The sequence below is a fragment of the Semicossyphus pulcher genome, unplaced genomic scaffold (genome assembly GCF_022749685.1).
Source record: "Semicossyphus pulcher isolate SPU_LCO1_2020_fin unplaced genomic scaffold, fSemPul1.0.p SCAF_20, whole genome shotgun sequence".
Lineage (NCBI taxonomy): Eukaryota > Metazoa > Chordata > Actinopteri > Labriformes > Labridae > Semicossyphus > Semicossyphus pulcher.
In genome coordinates, this window is record NW_027211694.1 from 3,677,243 (window position 1) to 3,699,260 (window position 22,018).

General features: G+C 40.3%; 2 protein-coding genes across 2 annotated transcripts; one reads left to right on the forward strand and one right to left on the reverse strand.

The window, feature by feature from the left end:
- Positions 1-751: 751 nt before the first annotated feature.
- On the forward strand, positions 752-13,694 carry gnsa (glucosamine (N-acetyl)-6-sulfatase a). Its single transcript, XM_069671402.1, has 14 exons — positions 752-1,039; positions 2,658-2,717; positions 2,839-3,042; positions 4,846-4,911; positions 6,459-6,557; positions 7,531-7,698; positions 7,837-7,919; positions 8,166-8,284; positions 8,570-8,673; positions 9,008-9,109; positions 9,464-9,574; positions 9,680-9,790; positions 10,706-10,866; positions 10,975-13,694. The coding sequence occupies exons 1-14, from the start codon at positions 872-874 to the stop codon at positions 11,048-11,050; spliced, it is 1,632 nt and encodes a 543-aa protein (XP_069527503.1). The 5' UTR covers positions 752-871; the 3' UTR covers positions 11,051-13,694.
- An 842-nt stretch (positions 13,695-14,536) lies between these two features.
- On the reverse strand, positions 14,537-21,267 carry LOC138599807 (adipocyte plasma membrane-associated protein). The gene is made up of 9 exons (XM_069671563.1): positions 21,248-21,267; positions 19,172-19,258; positions 18,879-19,000; positions 18,236-18,337; positions 17,747-17,899; positions 17,538-17,653; positions 16,883-17,043; positions 16,581-16,776; positions 14,537-15,922 (listed from the first exon to the last, which is right to left on the reverse strand). The coding sequence occupies exons 1-9, from the start codon at positions 21,265-21,267 to the stop codon at positions 15,713-15,715; spliced, it is 1,167 nt and encodes a 388-aa protein (XP_069527664.1). The 3' UTR covers positions 14,537-15,712.
- Positions 21,268-22,018: the final 751 nt, after the last annotated feature.

Here is a 22,018-nt window from a genome sequence, read left to right on the forward strand (position 1 = left end):
TTGGGGTAACTCAGCACGCTTGGGCCCAGTGTGCTGAGGTTACTTAGCTCCAGCAGTAAGCTTTCTGTCTCTCTCCTCTGGCCCGCTCCACAGGCACACAGCATTTGGTTTTGGTGAGGTTGGTTTCGTGTTTGCATTATACAACATTTATCTACATACACATTCTCCAAACATACACATCACACACCACTGACTTTACTGATTTCCACACCTCATATTGTAAATATTTTGTTTGGTTTAATCAATGAAATAAAGCTATATATTTAATGTTGGATATTTAATATGGTCTATTTTGGTTTAATTTGAATTAATAAAGAATTTTTTAAAGGTTTATCATGGTGTAGTCTCTCTTTTGAGCCGGGTCATGACATAAGTGTTTTTAAATCTTTTATTTTCTTGTTCACTGCATATTCGTATGGACTACATATGGAAACCTATTTGGCAATAAACCAGATTGGGATTGGTATTCAAAAGCAACACAATAAAAATACTAAAACAAGGTGTATTTGTACGGACTCTGGAGGTAGAACGGCTCTACTTTTTATTAAATACGGACAGAAAATACAACACTGCAGTTATAAACCACATGTCAAAAAAAAAGACTGTAATACCATGTTTTATATTAAAGAATAACAGTTATGTCTAGTCATTAGTCATGCTGGGGGAGTCACGACTTCAAATCAGCTGACTCGGGCTTCCGTAGCCGAGCAGCACGTGACCAGGAAACAAGGAAGTGTTGTCTCATACAGAAACAGGGCCGAGTCTGTTCTTGTGTTTTCTCCGGAGAGGACTCACTGACAACATTTCACGCTCTTATAAGACATAGAGCTGAGGGAAGAGGCGGACAGCTTCTGTAGTTTTAGATTAAATTATGGAACTGGGCTTAAATCGCTCGTGTCCGTTTAGGTTAATAAATTGTGTCCTTATCTGCGTCACTTTGTTGGGCTACCTGGGCAGCGGGATGTTTGCAAAATCATACCGGAGACCTAACATTGTTTTGATCCTCACAGACGACTTGGACATCGCTATCGGGGGTCTGGTAAGTGAATTATATTGTTATGCGTTATGGTTAATATATATATTTACAGTATATATATATATAGACCGTCGTGACATTCTATTAATAGCTTTATTCCAGCCGTTTCATAGTAAAATATGTGATTAATTTATGTTAGCGCTACATTTAGTGCAGTCTGATTAGGCTGACTGCTCGCATTCCTCCTGGTTGGACACATCATTTAGGCATCTCACAGAGTCAGCAGCCTTATCACTTGCTCCAATCTGCTCCCACAGTTTAGACAGCAAACACCCCTCCCTCCTATAAAGCCCCTCAGCTGGTTACATGTAACCAGATTCCATTCAAATATCTGCTGATTTACGAGCATAATCCGTGATCAAAGTATGCAATGACTAACGATTGAAACTGCTAAAGACCAGCCTGCATGTTTTCTGTTAAAGTTTTGTTACATCAACAGTGCTGAACAAGAGACAGATTTATGCAAGTATGTCAATAAATACTGATTGGGAATTTAGACTTGTCATCTAGAAATACATATTCAATTTGCAGGAGGGCTGCTGCTAGATGGATACATAATCTACACTTTAAAAAATAAAACCGTGAAAAGTCTGGCTGCGAAGGTTGCCAGACACTTACTGTCACATTACAGCAAAACATAAAATACTGATATTTACCGTTGACTTTGTCCGTGTTTATAAAGTTCTACTATTTTTATAATCGGCTTTAGTTATTTTTAGGAAAAACAGCCTCATAAAAGTGAATATTTTCTGATTTCTTTACTCCTCTACGATAGACAACATAAGATATAAGATAAATGTTGGGCTTTGGTAAACGCTGATCAACATTTAAGAGTGTTTTTTTCCTGCTCTGGCATTTTATACTTTTCTTTTAATATGTAATTATTTTAAATAAACTTATTATAATTTGTTGACAATGAAAACAGTTATTGCAAATAATCCATATTCATATAATAGTTGCAAACCTAACATCAACGAAACACTACCATCACAAGTAGGGCTGCAGCTTGTGCTGATTATTGTTATTGTAGATTAATCTGCTGATTATGTTTTAGGAACAATTGATTCATTGTTTTTGACATGAAAGTTAAGGATATAGAGGGGAAGGGCACCTCACCATATCTTACAAACCAAGGAGGCCTCCACAATTAGTTGTTTTTTAAAACTGAGAGTCCAAAACCCTAAAAATATTTATTTACTATCATAGGAGACTAAATATTCACTCTTTTAAAACTGAAACTATTTTCTGTTTTTGGTAGTTCTGCTTTTAATAAAGACTTACTTGTACTTTTTTTGAGTGGGCTATATTTTAAATATTATCATGAGCTGTAAAGGATGGTTCTGTAAAATGTGATGTTTTACTGAAATGTTATGCCTTTTGATTGTTTATCTACATGCCAAATTTACTTAAATAGGTCAAATTAATATGAAGATGTTAAAATATATTACTCAGAGTCATATTCCTGAGGTTACAGTTTTCTTTGATTCAAGAGATTGAGCTTTGAGAGTTTAACATTTAAACTTGTCAGTATTAGTTCAGATGGAGACTTTTATTTTTCCCAAATGGATCTAAATTCTGTTTATGAGTTGAGTTTTCATCACGACAAATCCTTTCCTTCCAGAGTCCGCTCAAGAAGACGAAAAAGCTAATTGGTGATGCAGGGCTATCATTCACAAACGCAGTAAGTATCTTCATTATCATCCACTTTATTTAATGTCTCCTCTGCGGTCATTTAGAGGCTGGGACAGAAGATATTGCTCAAGTTTAGAGCCTTTTCCACTCTGTCATCATCCTCCCTCCAGTTTGTTGCCAGCCCGCTGTGCTGCCCCAGTCGAGCCAGCATCCTGACGGGTAAATACCCGCACAACCACCACGTCATCAACAACACATTAGAGGGAAACTGCAGCAGCAGAGCCTGGCAGAAGAGCGAGGAGGCCCACACCTTCCCCGCACTGCTGAAGACGTCCGGATACCAGACCTTCTTCGCTGGGAAATACCTCAACCAGGTAGAGGACGATGGGACTTTTTACAGCCATTAAATGTCCTTATCAGTGCGTGCAGAGGCATTAGGCTCACATACAAGAATTTTTGACATGATAAGGAAGCAGGAATTGGTCTTTTGGGTGCCCCTGATTAATTTAATCTCAAGGTCTTGTTCATTTGCTTTCAGTTAATTAAAAACATGTTAAGGGAGTCTTTTGTCACATGTCACGCACGTAAAAAAGTTGACCTTTTCGGATGATTACTAAAAGTGAAAGCAGTCACGCAGGTTACTGTGTTGAAACAGTCCAACAGTCCAAATTGCCTCCATCCTTGTGATTAACAGAAAGTCAAATAGGGAACCAGGACATCAACTTCACTCAAATAACCAAACAATGACTCTTAACTCTGTCCCTCCCGACCCTGCCTTCTCGCCTTATCTCTGTGTTTCCAAACCTTTTTTACTTGTGACATCTTCAGTCAATTCCTTATCACAGGTCAACACACACACGGCCCTTAGTGTGGACGTTAGTGATGAGCAGTTTAGTTTTTATCCATCATAGGGATGTGTCAGTTTTAGTCAGGTCATCCTTTTAGTCTAGCCTTAGGCTGTGTTCAAAATGCCATACTATATACTACATACTATATACTGCATACTGCGTTCGGCAGTAGCATGTAGTATGGAGGAGCTTTTCAAATTAATTTTGCAGTATGCTTCGCCGGGTGGAAGTAAACAATAACAGCTGCTTCTTTAGCTACAGCGCCCCCTTCTGTTGGAATGCTTCTGCTGTCCGTCATTTCAACTGCCGCTGTGACGTTCCAGCGCTTTGCATTGTGGGATACAGTAGGCGAGGTAGACTGGTCGATGCATACTTGAGATTTTCTCCCAATCAGTACGATATCCGGGTATTTCTTTTTGGCATACTGCACATTTTGCTTTTGTTTACATACTACAGTTTGGCCCAATCACTACGCACTGCTAGTATAGTGTGACTTTTCAAACACAGCATTAGATTGCGACAGCATGCGAACATTATAAATATGTTCCCCTTTAAAGCTCTCGTCAGGAACTTTCGGTTTGTGTGATTTTGGCGCCCCCTGTGGACAAAGCCGTACTTCTTAACTCTTCGCTCATTTTGTCCTGTCCATGCTTAAGTGGTATTTTATAACATAAAATCCTCATCCTGCTTTCTTAAATGAAATCATATTCATCACTCGCTTTAAATTTCTGCCCTGGAAAATGTAAACAAAGGCAGCATTCAGTTCATGGCTTTGTCTGACACCTACCCCCTGCCAGCGGTTTCAGGTATTAAAAATAACCATCTTGTTACTGAGGGTCTGGTTTGCTTTTGTAGAGTAATCAGAATAAATTTCAGTCTGCTTCATAACCAGCGAAAAACTCCTCACAGGAGCTTTAAGCATCAGCATGTTAGCATTGTTGTTTTGAGCATGTTAGCATGCAGATATTAGCATTTTCCATGAGTACTGCTTAACAGAGATGCTAGCATGGATGTAAACGGTGTACTCAAAGCTTTTCCGGCTTGTATTATTTTTGGATAACCCTGTACCTTATGGAAAATACTGAAACTTGATGACAGTTTAAATGTCAAAAGTGCAAATAATGGGAAAATGTAAATTTTTTTTATTGCAATATGGGAACTATGGTTTCATTACATTTATTAACACCAGTCTAGAGAAACACACTGTTTAGTTGTAAAAGCGTTTCTTCTCATCTGTATCCTGTTTTTCTTGTACAGCTGTAACACTAAATCTCCCGCTGGTGTTTATGTCCTGAAACATATCCTCATTATTCTGCTTGTGTGTTTCAGTACGGTCACTCGGACGCTGGTGGAGTGGAGCATGTTCCTCCAGGCTGGAGTTACTGGGTCGGACTGGTAAGACTTTTTAAATCCTTACAGCCACAAATTTACCCCCGAGGCTCTTTTCTGTCTGACATCCTGGTCCAGTTTGTGAGAGATTTATGCCTTTAGCTATCGGTCCTGCTACTAAAAACCTTAAACTCTTACCGATTTAAATCCAGCTCAGCTTGTTCCAGGAACTCGCTCTCAGTAGTCACCATACCATTAAACTCGTGGAAATATGTCCTGCTGTCCAGGGAGCAAAGGCAATAATGCACAAAAATAGATATTTCTCCTGCATGAGCCAGACTGATATTGATCTTTTTTGGTCTTTTTTGATATAAGATCTTTTCTACAACTGGCTGTCTGTGTGAAATAGAAAGACTAAAGAGGTTTTCAGAGGATTTCTGCAAGAAACATGTAACCCTTTCTGAAGTTAAAATGACCAGAAACATAAAAAATTGGTGCTTGTTATAATTTGTCACACTTCCTGCATGTAATCCGTGTCCTGCTGCATGGTACACAAATGTTTACAGAGGTGGTTTTAGCTTTCTAACATCACTGCAGAAAGGCTGATCGGAGTTCAGTCATTTGTGACGATGAGGTCATGTGACTCTCTTTGCAGAAGGAGCCAGACTAATGAACGAGCTGAATTCGATTATCTGGAGTTTACTGTACGTCTCTAACTGCTGTACAGAAGTAATTACAGAGAGGTCACGTCTGGCAGTTTATCTTCAGTGCTGCTGAACAAACACAGATGTGAGAAACGGTCTCATGATCTGACAGCTTATCATAACACAGATGGACACATGCAGAGTGTCTGTTTCTGCAGAGATTGTTGCAGGAGGTAACAGCTGCAATGATTAATCGGTTTGTTGTCAACTATGAAATCTATTGCAAAATATTTTGATGATTTATTAATGGATTTGGGGTATTTTATTAAGGAAAAATTAAGTGAAAATAGTCTGATTCAAGCTTCTTAAATGTGAATATTTTCTCGTTCTATGACGATAAGCTGAATATCTTCTGCTTGTGGACAAAAGAAGACATCTGAGGACATCATATTGGGATTAAGGAAACAGTGATCAACGTTTTTCACAATTATTAAGGGCAAAGAACTAATCAATCAATCCAGCAAATTAACTGACACTAAAAATAATCTGTAGTTGCAGCCCCACATGAGACTTTTAACTCTGCTTAAAGCTCTCAGCTTAAATGTCTCTAACTCGTAGAGAGGACATCATGTCCAACAGCTACTGTGAAGAGCAGAGAGGGCGGTATGGACATGTGATCATAATAAATTAAAACTTAACAGCTTTTAAAATCTGCTAACTTGCTTTCAGAAAATGTAAACATTAACTGGCCTAGAAACAGCAAACAACTGATCGCATTTAATATAAAACCACAGATTTAATCGTGTTTTGATTGTAGCTTTTACAGATAAATGACCAGTTTTAGAGCCAATATCAAGCAATTTATGCAAGAATGTACTTACTATCCCTAACAGGTGTGTTTGTTGACTACAAAATAAATAGAGGCCTGAAAAACTCCAGTATTTAATGAAAGTTGTTTGTGTTTTGCAGGAGAGGAACTCGAAATACTACAACTACACTCTGTCTGTGGATGGAAAAGCAAAGAAACACGGAGCCGACTACAGCAAAGACTACCTGACAGACGTGCTGGTGAGACAACTGTTTACATTTTATGTTATTATAGGTTTTCTGTATAATGCTCTCTATTGTTGTTGGCTTTGTCATAACTAATAACTTCAGCTATTATCTTGTCAATTCTTGGTATTATTTTCTATATGTAATATATTTACAGTTTATCAATGTTTTTTGAACATATACTTTTAATTTGACACTTTAATTGAATCTTTTCTTCTCCTGCCACTTCATACTTTTACTCCAACACATCTCAGAGAGATATATTGTACTTTTCTAAAATATTCTGATCGCTTAAGATTCTTAACAAATTAGGTTTTTGCATTACACATTTGATGAAATTATCAAATATGATGCTTTTGGTTTAAATTCAAGTATCAAACAGTTTTTTGTACAGCTCAAACAATTACTCAATAAATCGATTGACAAAAAATAAGATGACAACCAACTACAGCTCGTCAATGTCGCTTCTCCCTCACCGACCAATCAAAATCAAGAAGGGGCGGGACATCAGATATCAATTTTATCAACAACAATGGCGGAGGAGATCCTTTCGTTTTTTGAGGGCACAGTTTCTACAGTAGCTGCTGCTAACGCCAGGACACGGTGTCATTACTTATTTATCGTTTTCTTTGTAAAATTTCCGTGAATAAAAGCAAAAATTACGCATACAGAGCGATTTAAAACAGACTTAACGGTCACTACCGAGGGAAGCGGAAGTGCCGCCAGACAACTGTCGTAACCTAGCAACAGTAAGCGCAGGTGAGCAGCGCTCCGAAAATGAGGTAGTGGGCGCTGCCAGCGCAAATAGTGCACAGACACAGGATCTGAATAACTACTTATAAAAGGATTTGAAATTATTGTTGCCTTTTAGTGAACTTTTATATAAGAAGTCACGTTTTAAGTAACTTGAATTTAGTCTGTTTTCATCCTAACGCATCAGGATGATAAGAAACCTGTTTTTAATGTTCCCTCTCTCGCTCTCTCTCAGGCCAACATGTCTCTGGACTTCCTCATGTATAAATCCAGCTACCAGCCGTTCTTCATGATGGTCTCCACACCAGCCCCCCACTCCCCGTGGACAGCAGCCCCGCAGTACCAGGACAGCTTCAACAGCACAAAAGCTCCCAGAGACCCAAACTTCAACGTCCACGGGAAGGTACGCCTTCTCTCTGGACATCATTATCATGATGTCAAGACACAAGAAAACGATTAAATGTATCCTGACGTGTGTTTTTAGTTGATTCAGTACTTAAAATAAAAGAGAGGAACCTGTTGTTTTTCCTTCTCTCCTCAGGACAAACACTGGCTGATCAGACAGGCCAAAACCCCCATGACCAACTCGTCCGTTCAGTTTCTGGATGATGCTTTCAGGAAACGGTCAGTCTTTACATCTTCTTAACTTCCTCTTCTTTCAATGACTTCATCAGCTGCTCTACTTTCTCTTCCTCCTTATAACCCCCCTTGCACTTTCTCCCTCTCCTCCTCTTCTCCTTTTTTCTGTCGATACTCAGAGTTTAACCTTAAACTTTGAATGACCTTTACCAGTAAACTGAAGTATTTTGTTATCGTTCCAGGTATTTTTCGAAGTAATTTTCTCACCTTTTGGTGCATGTTTTACTGCAGGTGGAGAACTTTACTGTCAGTGGACGACCTGGTGGAGAAAATAGTGAATCGGTTGGAGGTCAGAGGTGAACTGGACAACACGTACATCTTCTTTACCTCCGATAACGGCTACCACACAGGTATGTACCTGCACACACTCACAGCAGGTGTTTTTACTTCAGCATATCAAAACATTTTGAACAGAATGTGAAGAATTTTAAATTAAGAAGGAACAAGTGATTCAGACGTTGTTGGAGGGATTTGTTAACATTGTGTGATTAGGCACAAAGTCCATATTTAGTGAAGCATGGGGCTTTGGTGGAGGTTCGAGTCCCCCCCTTATTGAGAGAACATTCAGCTAATGTTTTTTTGTTTTGAAATCGTACAAAACAGTGAAGAAATCATCATGTCTTTGTATCTTTCAGGCCAGTTCTCTCTTCCTATGGATAAGAGGCAGCTCTACGAGTTTGACATCAGAGTTCCTCTCATGGTCAGAGGACCGAATATTAAACCCAACCAGACTACCAAGGTACGCAAACACACACACAAAGCAGTGTTGTGTCCAGGCTTGACGCTGCACCTGTGATTGTAGATGATTACACAATGACCTGATACATATAAGATATGCTCATTATTTGATTTATGCTGTAAAACTAAACACATTTTTGTTTTATTATCCGAGCCTTAATCTCGAGGAAACTACTTACTTTCACATGAAATATACACTGACCTAGAAAGGGTTCGCTTTAACACATAGGACAGAACTCTTGACACATTACTGTCAGGATGAATTAATAATACATGTAATGAATTGAAAGGCTCTAAGTAAACACAAAGACTAAATGAGCTCATCTTTCTGTCAGTTTCTGGTGGCCAACGTGGACCTCGGTCCGACCATCCTGGACATCGCCGGCTACGACGTCAACAAGACGCAGATGGACGGCATGTCCTTCCTGCCCGTCATGGTGAGAACAGATAACTGAATGTTTCTCTCTCTGTGTCCGAATGATCTGAAACAGACTGTCACCATGACGACAGAGATGTCGCATCACTGAATTTGATCCAGAGATGAGTCTCATTGTTTTCTTAAATGTTTTACTCGGTTTCAATTCAACAGTTTGCCTGGTTTAGATGTCTGACTGCTGTCCGCATAACTGTATTTTTAAAATTGATTTTAATTATTCAAAATGATGACTTTAAACCTACAAATGTATATAATTTTTTAAAGAAGACAGACTTTAATTTAGATTGGTTGATGGAAAAGGATCGATGGAAAGGGAATGAGTAAAAACACAATTTGTGCCTGTGTGTGTCACCAGGAGGGGATGATGAACAGCAGCAGCTGGAGAACAGACATCCTGGTGGAGTACGAAGGAGAAGGGAGGAACGTGACGGATCCCTCCTGCCCGCTGCTGGGACCTGGAGTGTCGGTACGACGTGAAGCTTTCATGTAACCTGTGAAGAGAGGAGAGAGGGGAGAGGGGCTCTGCACAGACAAAAACTCATTATTCTCTTTCTTGCACCTGTTTCCCCAGGAGTGTTTCCCAGACTGTGTGTGTGAGGACTCGTACAACAACACCTACGCATGTGTGCGCACAGTAGCCCCCTCTGCAGACCTGCAGTACTGCGAGTTTGATGACAATGAGGTGCAGTTAATGTTTTTTTATATTTATAGCATCTTTTTATTTGTTGTGACCTGAAACATGTGACAGTCTCTGCCCCAGGTGACCTGAAACATGTGACAGTCTCTGCCCCAGGTGACCTGAAACATGTGACAGTCTCTGCCCCAGGTGACCTGAAACATGTGACAGTCTCTGCCCCAGGCGAAGGAGTTTAAGTGTCTCTGGGTCTTGTTCACGAGCGAGGGTTAAATGGATCGTGAGATTGACAGACGGATCGGTGCAGCATCAGCAGTAATGTGGGCGTTGTACCGGACCGTCGTGGTGAAGAGGGAGCTGAGCCTGAAGGCAAAGCTTTCGATTTATCAGTCAGTCTACATTCCAACCCTCACCTGTGGTCATGAGCTGTGGGTAGTGACCGAAAGAATGAGATCACGGACACAAGCGGCCGAAATGAGTTTCCTCCGGAGGGTGTCTGGGCTCAGCCTTAGAGAGAGGGTGCTTGGACATCCGGAGGGAGCTCAGAGTAGAGCTGCTACTCCGGTTGAGGTGTTTCAGGCATCTGATTAGAAAGCTTCCTGAGCGCCTCCCTTTGGAGGTGTTTCAGGCACGTTCAACTGGGAGGTGACCCCGGTGCAGACCCAGAGCTTGATGGAGAGATTATATATCCTGTCTGGCCTGGGAACGCCTCCAAATCCCTCAGGAGGAGCTGGAAAACATTGCTGGGGAGAGGGCCGCCTGGGTCACCTTGCTTAGCCACCGCGCACCGGCCCCGGATAAGCAGAAGATGTTGGACGGCTGGACCTTAAACATTAGCCACTATGTGTGTGTGAAATGTCTTTACTGTGGCGCCATCTGTGGTAGAATTAAGAATTACACTACAGTTTAAATTCGTTTTCCGGTTGTTCTTACCATGTTTGTGTGTGTGTGCACCTGCTGTAGGTGTTTGTAGAAGTCTACAACGTGACCGCAGACCCCTTCCAGCTGACAAACATCGCAAAGACCATCGACCAGGAAGTCCTGGAGAAGATGAACCACCGTCTGATGATGCTGCAGTCCTGCTCCGGACAGTCGTGTCGGACACCCGGCGTCTACAATCCAGGGTCTGTTCAGCGCTGCTATGCTCACACAGATTGTTCTTAATATCAAAATATATTTCCACACAAGTTCAATGTGATGTTTCCTGTCCTTCTCTGTCTGTGTTTCCTCAGGTATAAATTTGACCCTCGACAGATGTTTACGAGCCACAGCTGGCGGCTCAGCAAACTCCGACAAAAAAGGAAATGAGAAGAGGAGCTGATGAGGAAGAGGAGAAGATGGATGGATGGAGGGAGGAGACGGAGGAAGAAGGGCTGTGTTGTGTTCTGTAATCAGCCTTTCCTGTTGTTGCCTTGTTTTCAGGCCTCCTGAGCCAGTCTCTCTGTACACGGATGGAGAAGGGATCAGGTGGGGTCGTATTGTAGGAGTGGGAGACAGGAGGCCTCTGTGGGTGCAGGACCCGCCTGTAAAGCTTCCAGTCTGGGCTTCTGTTTCGTGAGTTTTGTCAGTACGTGTGCAGGGAAGCCAAATTATTCAGGACGGATTTACACGCTCAAGCCATTTAGTCACATCCTGTTTTTTTTTTTTAAGAGATTTAAGTGCACTAGATGTTCGCTCGGTCAGTCATATCGGTTTCAGAACAAGAACACGACCCGGTTTGTCTGTTTCTCACTCTCAGAATATCATTTCAATAACCCAAACAAAAGCCCTTTCATCCTCTCGTTTCATGCAGGTGTGCCTGGTTGGTTTTTTGGTGCATTCAGGTCGTCTTCAAGAATATGAGAGTTGTTACGTTTGTTACCAAGAAGTTGCACCCAAAAGGTCAACAACACTTAAGGTGGTGATACACATATCAACATCAACAGAAAACATCAATGTTCAATGTTGACTTTTATATTGGAAAAGGTCAACCTCCTCTGATCTGGAAATGTCCGATCAGCAGCGACCTCTTGTGGTCAACATACAGAATTACATCAGAAATGCTCCAATCACAGATTTGGGGTCATGAAATCTCTATTTAGAGATTCTATAGTAGAGTGGTCTACATAGTAGAATCTGTATTCAGGGACGTGGATACTCTTAGTGTCCAAAAGACGACACAGTCCCTTTGTGTATTCGATGAGGACCTCCTGACTGCAGCAAAGAATCCTTAAAGGTACCATCAGGTTACACGTCTGTCCAACAAAACAGAAAAATGTTTCACAAACTCTGACCTGTGAGTGCGTCGGAGCTGGCTGGAGATCCGTTTCAGGAGAGGTGAAAGGTAGATGGAGTGAATACTTGTATTGTGATTGTACCTGAAGAAAAGGAAGTAAAACAGGAAGTCCGACAGACGACACGTCACAGTTATTATCAGAAATGAGTGCCTACTGACAGAGCCCGAACATTTATCCCTTATTTCTCCTTTACTTTCCCTTTAATCACTTTAAAGGAAACTTTATTGCCTGTTTGGACACTTAGTTTAGAATATTTCCACCTTAGCACATTTGAGCTACGAGCAGTGGTACTACGGTCTCTTTCAAACGCATGGAGGGCTGCAGCAATGAGGTCAAAAGATTTACCTGGCAAAAAGTAAATACAGATGCAGTTTGCCAGAGGGGTTTAATTTCTGTAAGAAATCAAAATTAAATGAAAAAAAATCACATTGGCTAACTTTAGCGTTAGCCACAAACTACGTCACACCTGCAGCACTTTATTCCACTCGTGATCGGAGAACATTTTATGATTATAAATAAATAATGATTTCAATGAATCAATCTATGAAAGCCTTAACTTACAGATTAACAAATCAGCACCAGGTGTACATTATGTCAGTGATTCATAATCAGCTGTGAGAGAACATTTCATTTAGAATTTTCAAAATAAGAGTTGCAACTTTTTGTACATTTCTTTGGTCTCCTTCGTGGATTTTAATCCTTTGTTTCATACGTTAGTCATTTAAAACATGAATTTTTATGTTGGGGAAACATTTCAAATCAAGCATTTCATTAATAAATAAATTCATGTTTGTAGCATTTCACTGAGCCACATTTAAAACATTGGTTCAGTACAGAGAGAAACTTCCTAAAGGGAAAGAGGAAGCAGAAATATTAGAGACAGCTGGTAAATTTCGCCAAAATAAAAGTCTTTTGTACGTCGTTAGGCTCAGTTTTAGCTCCGTTACTTAGATTTTAAAGCTATTAATTTGATCAGTGAGAATTAAACAATCATGGAAAAACACAATAAGCTATATTTGATATTTGTCAAACGACTTTCTCCTCCAAACTTTAAGGGAATTTCTTTGGATCACGTTTGTGTTCATGACAAACTGGACAAAAGAATCTTCTGAACACAGATCTCTGAGGATTTTAGTTCTTTAAAGGTTTAGGATAAAGCTGCCTTCAGCCTGTCGATTAACATTAACATCTACATTTAAATCTGAGCAGATCATTATGATCCAACCAAAGACTCGATCAGAAGACTTTTCGAGGATCCTCCTGAGAAAGAAAGAAAGACGTCTCTGTGTTCATTGTTCATCATTTTGTGCATTAATCTTTGAATGTGAATTATTGCAGACAAACTGAGTATTAATTGTGAATCAATAGTTTGTTCCACTGCTACTGTCGTGCTAACTCGCTCACACAGCTCGCTCTCCCTCTGTAGGCGGTTTGAGTCACAGCCGGACTGAAGTTAAAGATGTACACTCGTGTGAACGTCCACGGGATCAAACACTCTGTGATTATTTTTCCCCTCGAAGCCGATCACTTTGTTTCATTCACTGATGCACTTTCCAATCTGTCAGAACTGTTTTGTTTTATTTGGAAACTGTAGTTTTATTTTTCAGAGCAGTTTTTGATGATGATGTATTTTAGGCTCGATGTGTTTTTGTCCAAATAAACCGATTCTGAAAACATCGCAGAGTGCTGCTTGCTTCTTTCAGCGTTAGATATCCTTCCTTTTTTCTTTGATTTAATTTCACTGTGACGGAGTATTAGGGCCACACTGAGGAAGAGATTTAAAGAACAAATTATTCATTCATAGAGATTAGAAAATTATTTTTGTAATTATTGGAAACAAAGTCTTTAAATGAAACCTAAACTGCGGCACTATAAAAAAACGTTTGTTCTGAAAAGTGCTGTATGAATCACATTTTCAAGTTGTTTTCCAATTTACAAAACCCCCAAATAAAAAAGGGACATAGATTCTTTTTAAATGATTTGACTGCAGAATTATTATTATTATATTGTCTTTTATATTTTTAACCACTAACTTAACCACGCAGGAGAAAATATACATCAACTTTTGTACTCACCCTTCTGTCATGAGTGCTCTTGTTTTCTGCATCAGGGACGAGCAAAGCATTTCTTCTGGAAAGATCATTTAGAGTAAAAGTTAATGTCGTGTTTTTCTAAATAAAATGGTGTAAAAAAAGTCGTAATTATTTTACAAACACAGCTGGCTTTTTTCGAGACTAATCAATTAATTATTAAGTGTCAGAAAATAGAAGAAAAAAAAAGGTACCTTTAAATTTCCCAGAGTGCAAGCAGATGTCTTCAAATAGCTCGTTTGTTCGACCATCAGTCCAAAAGAAAAAGATATTTAATCTATAATTTTATAAAACAGAAAAGCAGAAACTGTGACAATGGTTAATGCAGTCGCAAACATACATTTAATTACTGTTAACCAGCTTTGCAAAACACGATTCAGGAGTCTCACTTCATATTTTATATACAATATTTATTTTTAAATCCATCTTTACAGTATTGTATTAATAACATGCATTCCCACAGTATTCAGGCTCAATTTAAACATTCAAATATTTTTGTTTAATTGTCTGACAGGACATTAAATTAGTCCAGACTGTGAGAAACATCATCAAACATCAAACTGAACAATCAGTATACTCTACATTTATGCAAACACCAAGGATGGCTGGGAAGAAAGCATGTACATAACACAGGAGTACAAAAGTCCAAAATGGCTGCTTCTCATCATCAAGTGTCTCTCTTAATTCCAGTTTTATTTCCATTTGTGAGCGTCGATGGATCCAGTGTTTCTCTGCTGCTCGTCTGCAAACGTCCAGTCCTTTTTTTTTATATTCGTCACCGCGTCATCTGAAGTTTGATCTTCAGATTATTTTTTTGCAGCATTTTGCAAGTTAAGTATTCGCTGCTGCTGGGAAAACTTTGTGTCAGATAAAAGGCAACAGTGTCCAAACTCCAGGGAATTCACACATCAACTTCTGCTTACGGGTGTAAGAGAGTGCTCGAGCAAATGCAAAGAGATATTGTACATAGACTTTTATGCTGATAAATTGCCTCCAGTGATGTCACTTGAGTCAGGATCAGTTGGGTCTGAAAACTTAAAAAGTTTGCTCATCTACGTTTGAGGCTAGCAGGTCAAGACTACATAGCTAAACACTGTCACTGTAAACAGTTAGAGATGCATTGTGGGTAACGTAGGCACTTGGTTTTGACAGGGGAAAAAAAAAGAAAAATTTTGATCCATCTTCCGCAAAAATGTAGCAGTTTAGCTTTTAACTAACTTAATTTCAATCATTTAACTGCATGTTATTTTGGATATATAGTAGCTCAAAATGTAAGGGGCATTTTCTCCTGTTTTTGCGCTAAAAGTACAGATATTTGATTTAATGTAACAGCTTTTAATTAGTTATGGTTCATCTTTTGGGCAGATGGAAGTTCTTTCTCCTCCAACCGTTAGTTCGACTTCTATAAAAATGTCTTGTCGTAGTCTCTCACGTCATCTCATATCTACGCAGCATCCACACGCCGCTCCAGAGTTGACGTAAAATCCGGAAGCACAACCAACGTCCTTGAAGCTGCTCAATAATGTACAGAAACGTAATCCGTCCAAAACATTAAAATAAAATAGTCCTACTTGTAGTTTTCCGTCATCAGCTGTGTCCCATCATCAGCTCTCCCACCGCTCCAGGACGGGCAGGAACGGCAGGTCGGTGCTGCCCAGGTACGTCCTCCCTCGGTGCTGGAAGACGTCGCTGACGGCCCACGTCAGGCGGCCCTCGGGGTCGTGCAGCGTTCCCACTATCTCCCCGTCTAATCCCAGCTCCAGCACCAGAGCGTAACGCGGCAGCAGGGCGTTGTACCAGTTTAGAGGAATCACCTGGAAACACATAACACAATCACTTTAATGTTTTAGTCACGATTGTTCTTTTCATTTTGCTTTTAGTCAGCCGGTTGTTCTGCTGCATCGAGGCTCCTTAAATTCACTTTGTATTCTGGTGTCGTCGTTTTAAATAAAGTTTTCTGTCTGTGCGACCTCAGCTGACATTTCTTAAAGTTCACTAAGAGTTCAGGTCTTCTTCTTTAAAATGTGTGTGTGTGTGGCAGAGCGGTCTATTCAACTTCTGTGTGTGTGTGTGTGTGTGTGCGTGTGTGCGTGTGTGCGGTCCTGCCCCTGTCCCGTCACATTTCACACTCTCTTGTCTCCGTACAGCCGGGAACAAAGCCTGTTATTCTCCTCTAACTGGCAGACAAAATAATTGTGAATCACACGGCGCTCCATGCCGAGGAAATGCATCATGGGAAAGAAGATTTGGTTATAAGCACTGATAAAACAGCTCCTCTGCCCATCATGGAAAGCAGGATCTGATGGTTTGATCGGTCAATCTAATGACATAAAACAGCCGATATTTATCATAATTCTCTGTTTGTGTCCTGATTTTCTTCAATGTTGCCATATTGATTAAATCAGACGTATGTAAACTGTTAAAAGAATCAATATATTTCTGTCTGAGGTGTCAGAGTCAAAACACACTGACCTTTGCAAGGAAGCGTTTGACAGCCGGGTACGGAGCGATCAGATCCAGGAAGGGAGGCATGGCCTTCCGGAACCTCGTCGTTGTTATGCCAACCAGGAACGTTCCGTGGTCGCTAAGGCGGATGTTGTCGGGATAACCGATCATGTTATCAAGGAGGATCTCTTTGGTGCCAGCCTTCGGGCCCTTTAGCCAAAATCTGAGAGCAAAGAAAGCGAGACGACTGAACATCTCATCGCTCATGTTTATTTTATTATATGTGTGTGTGTGTGTGTGTGTGCGCGCGTGTGTGTGTGTGTGTGTACCTCAGCACGCGTCCGATGCTGGTCTCTGCCAGCAGCAGGAAGTGCTCGTCAGGCGACAGCACGATGCCATTGGGCATGTAGAGAGAGTCCAGCAGCACCTTCACACTTCCTGTTTGTGGATCGAAGGAGAGAAGACGACCGAGGCTGTTCAGCTCGATCACCTGGGACACAAAACAGTTTGGTTAGCCTTTTAAGTAGCATTTAGCTTAGCATAGCTTAGTTTTTTTTTTTTTGCAAGGTTAGTAAACTTTATCTTCGCCTTTTTTATGTTAGTTTCCTTTTTATGTAAGGTAGCTTAGCATCGTTTTTTGTGTTAAATGTATTTTTATTTTACTTTATCTTAGGTTGGTTTAGTTCAGTTTCTTTTTTGTTCAATTTAGCGCAACTTAGCGTTAAGTTCAGTTTATATTGTTAGCTAAGTATACCATAGCTTCATTTAGCATGGTTTTGTTTATGTATTTAGATTGAATATTAGTTAATTATGCTTAGCTTAGCATAGTTTAAACCAGCTCATCTTTTAAGATTCACGGAGCAGTCATTTTGACTTTTTTTAGAGGCGTCATGGTGCTTTTATTGTGAAATCTAAAAGAGGTGATCGGACAGTCTCTTTGAGTCTAACCAGCACTGAACTGATGCACCTCTGTTCTCCTCTCACCTCCAGCTTGACGTGTCTGCGTCCCCATCGACTGGAGGAGTCCGTGAAGTAAATCATCCCAGTTTGAGAGGAGATCTCCAGACCGTTTAAAAAGGCAAAGGGAACGCCATCAGCACCTGGGAAACACAGGAAAGACACAATATCAATCAGAAAATCATAGTTGACTGGGCTTTATTCAGAGTGCACAGAAACACAGGTGCTGTAGAAACCTTGTGAGTTGGCCAGCAGCAGAGTCTTCTCTCCAGTTTTTGGGTCGACGCTGTTCAGCCCCAAGTAAGAATCGGCGACGATCAGCTGACCGCGACGATCCAGGCGAACGCCGTGAGGACGACCGCACACGGGCTCAAAGTCTGTGCTGCTGCCTGCAGACACAGACACAGGAAATGCTCACAAGAGTGCTTTTTAATCTGTTTTATAAATGACTGCATGTGACAAATTTTCTTTCACTGCACAGTAGGAACTTAAAACTGAATATAAAAGACCTGAAAAAAAGAGGTCAGAGAAAGCGAACAAAAAAAACAGGCCAGAGTCTATCTAAATACTTATAGATAACTATAATAGAAAATAAATGATGGAACAACTTAGCACTTATTATAAGAACTTATTGAAAGTGTTGGAGGGACAAGGGGAAGGAAAGGGCCATCCTTGGAAAACCACAGAAGAAGAAACAGGCGAGTGAAAATAAAAACACAACGAACCACATTCTGGTAAATTCTGTCCCATGTGTGTGACGAGGGTGAGGCTGTCGTCAGGACCGATCCTCCACAGCTTCCCGTCCACTGTTCCTGTGTACACATTACCTAGAACACACACACACACACACACACACACACACACACACACACACACACACACACACACACACACACACACACACACACACACACACACACACACACACACACACACACACACACACACACACACACACACACACACACACACACACACACACACACACACACACACACACACACACACACACACACACACACACACACACACACACACACACACACACACACACACACACACACGTCAAACATGGAGCACTCTCACATGTTTTCAAACTTCTGATTATTCGTGTGGGTGAAAACAGCTCAGAAATTCAGACCATCAAGTGACACTTAAAATCTCCATGGAAACGACCAATAAATATAATATAAAGCCAATAAATGCAAGGAATCACATGAGACATACAGGAAGCAACAAGGCACAAAACAGCCTGCAAAGGTCAGAGGTCAAAACCATCCAGCCCTGAACAACATTACCTCTGACCTTTTCAAACAAGTTAAGTTTTAATCACTTGTGTAAGACAAACATTAAATCCAGCATGCTCACCCTCCTCGTCAGCAGTGAAGGATTCTGGTCCGTGTAGTTTCTCTGTAAACAGCCTGCGGCCCTGCTGCAGCCGGGTGTTGACAGCTAGTGGGCCCTCGAGGGCAGGAGGAGGCCCCTTCAGTCTGCAGGAGCAAATGTGCATTTAGTTGTGACTAAAAACTGCAGTAAAACAAACAATCCTTTAGCCTTTAATGCTAAAATAAAGTGTTTCTACCCTCATATAGAATAAACTTTGATCATGTCCCGTCCATACTCTTGTGCATATGCGCGAGTGTGTGTGTGTGTGTACTTACACATGTGGTTTGGGGTCAATGGGGGAAGGCAGCAGATAAACTCCAACAGCCACAGCGAGCAGAGCAGCTAATAATCTCTTACCCACCCTGACAGAAGAGACGTGAGAAATGGTCGTCTTTATCGTTATGATACTGCCACATTTTCCCACCACAAACCTCAGACTGCAGCGATCGTTTTTTATTTATTGAACTTTTCTAATGAACACAACATATTTGTCGAAAGAACAACATCAGTTGAATCTGAAAATATGTGAAAATATATGCAAAACAGCTACTTATTTCTTATTTTGATCTAATCTTATAAACTTTGAGGGGTGTTTGAAAGGCAGCACAATGAAAGCATTGTGTCTGCAGTTAATAAGTCAACAACATTGTTGTGTCACACGTGGTGAAGTGAACTTTGACATGTTTAAGATACTGTGTCACACATGATCTACCCTATGTAACACTGCATGTTGGTTACACAACTCTGGAAACTGATCCAAACTGCAGATAAACGCTGAAGTAAATAAATAAGATTGTTGCGTTCATTCACTGCATGTATGTTTTTTCCCTTTGAATGTGAAGGAATTCCTCTGGAGATTGGTTCCGCGTTGCCTCCTGCTCCACTTCAGCAACAGTTTGCATGATTTTAAACTCCCTCTTTACTCGATTTAGAGGCTTTGAATATAGAAAACAACAAATCTACACAGTGACAAGATCATTCACATGCACTGTATCTTCTTTGGAGTTTTAGTATAGCTAAATGATGCATTCACTGACTTATCCAGATGCAAATTTTACAGCCGTGCATCTTTAAATCAAAAGGTTATCAGTCTACTTCATTTCAGACACTACTTCCATTGTTTTCACCGATTTTTCCCCGTGTTTACGGACTCAACTTTGCTGGTTGCATAACTCAACTTGGCACATCTGTTGTCTGTTGGAAACACTGGTAGGGTGTTAACCAGAGGTTTGCTGGTTCAGCGGGGATGAAGATGTTATTGTTTTAAAGATGAAAGCTGGCACTTTCGATAGAAGACGAATTGTTTAAAAAAGATGTGGCGTTTTTTTCCTTTAGGAATCTGTATACAATAAATATGTTTACATATTTTTAAAATCCTTAAATAGCTGAAACGTTGATATGGAAGCAGGACTTTGGTTTAGTAAAATTAAAAGGTCGTGGTATTCTCTCCTCTCGCCCACAGCTGTGCATTATCATTAGCTTCACTTGCGTGTAGCACCTGAACTCGATTGACGTAATTCTTAAAACATAACATTTTAAAAATGTTTTAAAAATATAAGCTGCTTGATACATTCAATTATTGCCGAATTTAAGTCTGGCCCGTTCTGGCCCGTACAATGTCTTTTATTTGTTTCTATTACCACGCCGCAGCTTTTACAACAGCAATTCACATATTTATGAACACAGTTTGGCGACGCAGAAAGAACTTTTAGGCGTTCGCTCAGGTAAAAACACTGCAGGCAGTCAGACTTTAAAGAGTTTAAAATAGATAAACTTACATTGTTGAGTTTTGAGTCCACGTCTCCTCTTCCTGCTGAATCAAACAGGTCTGGCTGAACTTCAGGGAGCGATGAATGAATTATCGGCAGAATGCAGCAGAAAGTAAAACGCACCCATGTTTATACCGGAGCTTCCGGCTAGAGCCTTCAAACTAAAAGCAATGGGACACACGCTTCCGGTCCATTTGTACGTCTATATTTTCGGACTTTTTAAATGGCTACAGGTTATAATAGGTTTACAATTAATAAAGTTACTCGGAAAAAATGTTCTTATGCTTTAAAACACAGAATACTGACCTGTCTCAGCAAAAGCCCTTTATACTTTGTGTACGTCTCCTTCAAATGGTGGAGGAAGTATTTAGACTTTTTTATTTAATCAAAAATAGCTATATACTACAAAATAATCCGGTGTAAAAATACTCTGTTTTAGGTAACAGCAATAAAACAATAATAAAAAGAAGCCCATTTTCGAATAATTTATATTACATTATTTGATTAAAATGATTGAAAAAATAATGTGTACATCACTCAGTGTTGCAGCTGTGGAGGTGGAGATCATTTTTATTACCTTACCTTTCCTTATACTCAAACATTTTCAGGGCCCAGGGACTTCTTTATTTCATTATCCCCCTCAACATTTTCCTCATAACAGAAGCGAAACATTCTAAGCTTTTATTTTGAAGGCACGACCATCAGGCTGACTCCTGCAGCTTCACACATGTCAGGGTTTACTGTTTGAGTGTGGGACAGGGGGAGGGGGCCCCCCCACTTCTTGTCTGAGGTAACTTGCATAGGGGTCAAACAGAGGACAAGAGGAGGAGTGGCTGCTGAATGTGCTCCAGACTGCAGTCCTGCCAAATTACTGACAGCACAACACTACTGAACTTTTTACACACAATAAATAACTTTGACAGCTATAAATAAAGACAGTGTGTTGGCAGAGATAGGACGCTAAATGGCTTTGGTATTTCATTTCTGTCACATCTGTCACTAAATATGAACCTACTGCCAGAAGCTGTCACTTTAGCGAGCTTAAAAACTGAAGGAGAATGAAAACTAGCTAGCTTAGCTGTCGTCAAAGGTAACACAAATTTAAAATTGTAATTTGAACGCTTCAGTTTCTGGACATAGAAACAATCTTTGCTTTAGAGGTTCTGGCAGGTGGATTTTGTTGCTTTTGAACAAAGCTAGCTGTTTCCCCTTTTTTCAGCTAGCCAAGCGATCCCAACCACCTGCTAGCTGTAGCTTCATGTTAACTGTGCAGACACAAGAATGCTAGGCTAAATAGCTCACCATTTTGCCTCATAATAATAAATCTGTCAATAAATTTAAAGTTTGTCAAGA

Bases quoted from the DNA above. Each gene is read 5' to 3' on its own strand.
- gnsa (XM_069671402.1), top strand. From the start codon at position 872: ATGGAACTGGGCTTAAATCGCTCGTGTCCGTTTAGGTTAATAAATTGT. The intron at 2,718-2,838 runs GTAAGTATCTTC...TCCTCCCTCCAG, and splicing joins GGCTATCATTCACAAACGCA to TTTGTTGCCAGCCCGCTGTG. The intron at 9,110-9,463 runs GTGAGAACAGAT...GTGTGTCACCAG, and splicing joins TGTCCTTCCTGCCCGTCATG to GAGGGGATGATGAACAGCAG.
- LOC138599807 (XM_069671563.1), bottom strand. From the start codon at position 21,267: ATGTTTGAGTATAAGGAAAG. The intron at 19,001-19,171 runs GTAAGTACACAC...TTGCTCCTGCAG, and splicing joins ATTGACCCCAAACCACATGT to ACTGAAGGGGCCTCCTCCTG. The intron at 17,654-17,746 runs GTTTCTACAGCA...TGTGTTTCCCAG, and splicing joins GCTGCTGGCCAACTCACAAG to GTGCTGATGGCGTTCCCTTT.